The following is a 6,000-nucleotide window of genomic DNA, read 5'->3' as shown; positions in this document are numbered from 1 at the left end:
CATCTGTATAAAACCATATCCCTCCACAGACCAGGTTTTCTTCTTCCACTTTATTCAAGACTTCTCTCTGGAAAACCACATCTATTGAACATTTCTCCCCCATGCAACATTTATCATTCATCTTGTGCAGAAAAAGTTTGTCATTGCATGTATGTGTGTGTGTTTGTGTATTTTGTGTGTGTGTTCAGCCAAGGCAGGAGTGGGTCTCTGGAAAACTGCAGCACTCTTGGAAGATGTGCCTAGGTCTGCAGTTTCTGGAGATGTTGCAGCACAGGCTGGGGATTTACTGTTGACCTATGTGGGTTTGGAGCGGACAGGCGTGGCTGGACATGGACCAGGAGTGGCTGTAGGAGGGACTGGTTCTCGGGGAGAGGAAGCAGAAAGTGGGTCAACAGGGCTGGGAGCATTGATGGCTGTGGGTTCTTCACTGAGCATATTCTTTGTCACCAGCTGCGAAGTCTGTGTCTTTGGCACTTCGATCATGATACGCTTTGATTGGACTTCTTCCACTTTGTGAGACAGCATTGGCTGTGTCAAATTCAGATGTTTTGAGCCTCCGTTTCATTAAGAGTTCTGCAGGAGGCACACCAGTAGTTGAGTGAGGTATGATGTGCTGCTCAAGGAGAAAAGTGTCCAACTTATGCTGCATAGTGAGTTTGGGAGACATCTTCTTTATGGCCTCCTTGAATGTTTGAACAGCTCTTTCTGCCAGGCCACTGGAAGCTGGATGGTAAGGTGAGACCAGCACATGGCCAATGCCTAGGAACTGAGTGAAGATTTTGATTTGGGTGCAAGTGAATGTGGGTCCATTGTCATAGACGATGGTATCTGGTTCTGTTTCATGGGTCCTGTACAATTTCAGTTCTGACTGCCATTTCTTGGAAGTTCAGATGGCCAGCCAACTAAAGTGTATTTCTTGACATGTGATAGAACAGGGTCACGATCAGTCTCTGCTTGAATGTCAGTTGAAGTGACTTGGGTCGTCGAAAGATGATCCATTAGGAAGATGTACTCTTCTGGAGTCTCAGGCTCAGCACTGGTGGTTGGTATGGGCAACCTGTTGAGAGCATCAGCATGTGACACATTCTGACAGCCCAGATGGCGGTTTCATGGTTACTTGGTTCACAGGAATCGCAGCTTCCATGTCCAATCCCCGGATCCAGTTTCTGCCCAGTAGATTTGGACCACCACCACTGGCCACAATAAGAGGTAGCATTGCAGACTTGCCTTGATGGGAAACTTGGACTTCAGCTTTTCCATGCACTGGAATCTGTTGTCCAGTATATATATATATATATATATATATATATATATATATGTCCTCAGTTTTGTGTCACATCCAGCCAGTGAAGTGTCCCTACCCCATGTATGGTCAAGAACTATCATTGATGAAGGTGACTGAGGCTCCAGTCTCAATTTCAAAGACCACATGTTTGCCTTCGACCTGTATAGTGACTGTATATGGCTTATTTCCTCTCTTATCAGTGTACATCACCACTATCTCCTCATGATCTTCTGAATTGAACTTCTGGGCAGACAATCCAGTTTTGTTCCTTGAACGACAGACAGCTGCAAAGTGTCCAACTTTCTTGCAGTGATTACTGACCTAAATCCCGGTCAGTGGTGTGTGTGCTGACCTAAAACCTGGTCAGTGGTGTGTGTACTGACCTAAGTTCTGGTCAGTGGTGTGTGTACTGACCTAAGTCCTGGTCAGTGGTGTGTGTACTGACCTAAATTATGGTCAGTGGTGTGTGTACTGACCTTAATCCTGGTCAGTGGTGTGTGTACTGACCTTAATCCTGGTAAGTGGTGTGTGTACTGACCACCACTGTGTGTTCTTGGTCAGGTTTCTGTTGGAGAGCTTGGAAGATCTGGACAGCAGTTTGCGGAAACTCAACAGTCGCCTTTTTGTCATTCGAGGACAGCCTGCAGACGTCTTCTCAAGGATCTTCAAGGTGAGTGCAGTTGTTACCATGTTTGGTACTGGCTGATTTGATATTGTGCCTCGTGGTTCGTGTCACTGTTTGTCTGATGAAGGTGAGTGCTTGAATCAAATTCAGTTTCTCAAGGAAGCATCACAGTGTTTGGACAAATCCAAATACGTCACACCACATGAGCTGGGCAGATGTCTGACCAGCAGAATAAGCCAATGCGCTAATTGAGTGGATGCATATATTAGTGTATAGACCAAAGTGGTGTTCAGCTGTCCACAAAGGCGCCAAATCCTGTGAGGCCAACAGAATCGCTGCAGCAGGGCAACGCAGATAGGCCTGGAAAAGCACTGCCAGCAAGTCCCCGACAGCCGCCACCATCCCCTGTCCACACTGCGTCAGAACCTTCTGGGCGCGGATTGGCCTGATCAGTCATCTGCGCACCCACAGAGCCCAACCCACCCACCCCCAGGATGACTAGATGGTCCTCGTCGATCCCGACGGACGAACCACTATATATATATATCAGAGTGGATTTCTTCTATTGAAATTTCCCAAAGGACAACAGTCATGTTGCCATGGATTCTTTTTCAGTGCCCCAAGTGCTTGCTACACAAGGGATCTTGTTTTATTGTCTCATCCTAAGCGTTAAATGCTTATTTCAATTTCAATCAAGAGGGAGCTAGCCAGCGGGACAAAGGGGAGGTCACCTACTTCCGGGAGGTTATCGGCCATAGTTACTTTTGTTTTCTCCGCATAGGCGGATAGTAGTTTGCACAGGACAGGAATGTCAGACCCCTGCTTGAGTCTGCACTAGTTGGGTCACGGTAAGTATGTTATTTAAACGTAATTTTAGATAGAAAATTTCCTTTTCAACTTTCTAGTCAAACTTGACAGAAAGGGTGATACTGTGTTTCAAACCCAGGCCCTCACAGACACTGTATTGGCAGATAAGCCAAATTGTTGTGCCATTGTTGATTTGTGAAGATGAGGACAAACATAGGTAATATTTGTCATTGATCATTTGTCAAGGTGAGGACAGGTGCACCTATCTGTGTGTCCAGTGACACACATGAACCTGATGGGTGTGTCCAGTAAATTGGACACATTTAACTCTTTCCGGACGAAGGAATGCTCACGCATTCCTTCACAAAACGTATTCGGATTCGGACGAAGCAATGGAATAGCATTCTCCAAAAGTAAAATTCCATCATGCGCTGTACACGTGATTTTGTGATTAGCCAAGCAGAGTGCGCTATTCTGGGTCACTCCACAATCGAATGGTATGATTGGTCAGCCTGGGATGTGTGGCCCGTCTCGCACACACGCTGACAAAGTCACTGACCGGTCGTCTGCTCACATGCCAGCCTGTTAGCAAAGCGGGCTCTTCTCAGAATGTTGTGAAGCGAACAAGGCAGTGACGGCAACGTTTTAGGGTTGCCGAAGTACTTGAAATGCTACAAACTGATGGGTTGGACATTGAAGAGGTGGATGATGATGTAGAAGAAAGCGAATTGTCTGTCAGCGTCATTCCATGTCAGGAAGAGGATACTGTCTGTCTGTCACCATTCCAAGTCAGGAAGAGGATACTGTCTGTCTGTCAGCTTCATTCCAAGTCAGAAAGAGGATACTGTCTCTCTGTCAGCTTCATTCCAAGTCAGAAAGAGGATACCATCTCGCCACTTTTATTCCAACTTCCAAGTCAGAAAAAGGATACTGTCTGTCTGTCAGCTTCATTCCAAGTCAGGAAGAGGGTGCTGTCTCTCTGTCAGCTTCATTCCAAGTGTGTCCTGTGTTATTTGCCCTTTGACCACCATGGAAGTAATTAGTTGAAGGGCTCCAGATGAGATCATAATTCTGCATGGACCGGAAAGGACATCTATTTGGCCATCTTTTAAAACATTTTTTGTTTGTTTCGTTATTTACTTGCACCATAAGTTCTTCTTGTGATTATGGTTTTGTATTGGTTTGTAACAGAGCGTGGAATGCCAAATGGTTTTGTATTGGTTTGTAACATTGTGGAATGCCAAATGGTTTTGTATTGGTTTGTAACAGTGTGGAATGCCAAATGGTTTTGTATTGGTTTGTAACAGAGTGTGGAATGCCAAATGGTTTTGTATTGGTTTGTAACAGAGCGTGGAATGCCAAATGGTTTTGTATTGGTTTGTAACAGTGTGGAATGCCAAATGGTTTTGTATTGGTTTGTAACAGAGCGTGGAATGCCAGATGGTTTTGTATTGGTTTGTAACATTGTGGAATGCCAGATGGTTTTGTATTGGTTTGTAACAGAGTGTGGAATGCCAAATGGTTTTGTATTGGTTTGTAACAGAGTGTGGAATGCCAAATGGTTTTGTATTGGTTTGTAACAGAGTGTGGAATGCCAGATGGTTTTGTATTGGTTTGTAACATTGTGGAATGCCAAATGGTTTTGTATTGGTTTGTAACAGAGTGTGGAATGCCAAATGGTTTTGTATTGGTTTGTAACAGAGTGTGGAATGCCAAATGGTTTTGTATTGGTTTTGTAACAGAGCGCAGAATGGCAAATAGTTTTGTCTTGGTTTGTAACAGAGTGTGGAATGCCAAATGGTTTTGTATTGGTTTGTATTTGTAACAGAGTGTGGAATGCCAAATGGTTTTGTATTGGTTTGTAACAGAGTGTGGAATGCCAAATGGTTTTGTATTGGTTTTGTAACAGAGCGCGGAATGGCAAATAGTTTTGTCTTGGTTTGTAACAGAGTGTGGAATGCCAGATGGCTTTGTATTGGGTTGTAGCAGAAGACTGTCCAATGCCCGGTGTGATGAAGAGTGGTGTGCCCTGAACAGGAATGGAACATCAGTCAGCTGACGTTTGAGGAGGACCCAGAGCCCTACGGAAAGGAACGTGACCATGCCATCTGTGCTCTGGCCGCAGACCTGGGGGTGGAGGTGGTGGTCCGGTCATCACACACCCTCTACAGCCTGTCAAGGTCAGTGCTGGGGCAGGGACATCATTATGTACAGGGTGTCAAGGTCAGAACAGGGACATGGTGTGTCAAGGTCAGTGCTGGGGCAGGGACGTCATTATGTACAGGGTGCCAAGGTCAGAACAGGGACATGGTGTGTCAAGGTCAGAACAGGGATATGGTGTGTCAAGGTCAGTGCTGGGGCAGGGACATCATTATGTACAGGGTGTCAAGGTCAGAACAGGGGCATGGTGTGTCAGGGTCAGAACAGGGATATGGTGTGTCAAGGTCAGTGCTGGGGCAGGGACATCATTATGTACAGGGTGTCAAGGTCAGAACAGGGATATGGTGTGTTAAGGCCAGTGCTGGGACAGGGACATCATTATATACATGGTGTCAAGGTCAGAACAGGGATATGGTGTGTCAAGGTCAGTGCTGGGGCAGGGACATCATTATGTACAGGGTGTCAAGGTCAGAACAGGGATATGGTGTGTTAAGGCCAGTGCTGGGACAGGGACATCATTATATACATGGTGTCAAGGTCAGAACAGGGGCATGGTGTGTCAGGGTCAGAACAGGGATGGGACATTATGTACAGTGCGTCAAGGTCAGAACAGGGACATGGGACATTATGTACAGTGTGTCAAGGTCAGTGTTGGGACATGTGTACAGTGTGTCAAGGTCAGTGTTGGGACATGTGTACAGTGTGTCAAGGTCAGTGTTGGGACGTGTGTACAGTCTGCCCTGTACTGTTTGCCCTGGTCAGTGTTGACCACTTGGATCAGGGCATCAGGGGAATGAGTTGTGTCACTGAACAAGCATGGAGGTGTGTCCTTGTACTTGTGGTAAAACCATGCTCGTTCGGGGTCCTGGGCTCTGCTCCTTGCAGACTGACAGAAGCAGGCACTGCAGATGGTGAAATGAGATAATGAAAACAGCTGTCTTTTCATGTCTTTAAAAGTTGTATTATTGAAAAGGTTTCGCTGAGATTTAGATTCTTCAGGCAAGGAATGATATTGATACTGATCACGCACGCAAGCACGCACGCACGCGCGTGCGCACACACACATACACACACACACACACACACACACACACACACACACACACAAAACACACACACACAA

General features: G+C 46.0%; 1 protein-coding gene across 1 annotated transcript in view; it reads left to right on the top strand.

The window, feature by feature from the left end:
• Positions 1-6,000, top strand: part of LOC143298379 (cryptochrome-1-like) — a 28,149-nt gene that overhangs the window by 2,324 nt on the left and 19,825 nt on the right. Inside the window, exons 2-3 of the mRNA XM_076611284.1 lie at positions 1,847-1,955; positions 4,755-4,897. Of these exons, the coding sequence (XP_076467399.1) occupies positions 1,847-1,955; positions 4,755-4,897 (252 nt within the window). The remainder of the gene's footprint in view (positions 1-1,846; positions 1,956-4,754; positions 4,898-6,000) is intronic.

This window comes from Babylonia areolata, chromosome 23, assembly GCF_041734735.1.
Source record: "Babylonia areolata isolate BAREFJ2019XMU chromosome 23, ASM4173473v1, whole genome shotgun sequence".
Lineage (NCBI taxonomy): Eukaryota > Metazoa > Mollusca > Gastropoda > Neogastropoda > Buccinidae > Babylonia > Babylonia areolata.
The sequence above is the reverse complement of the archived record's forward strand: the minus strand, read 5'-3'. Positions and strand labels throughout refer to the sequence as shown.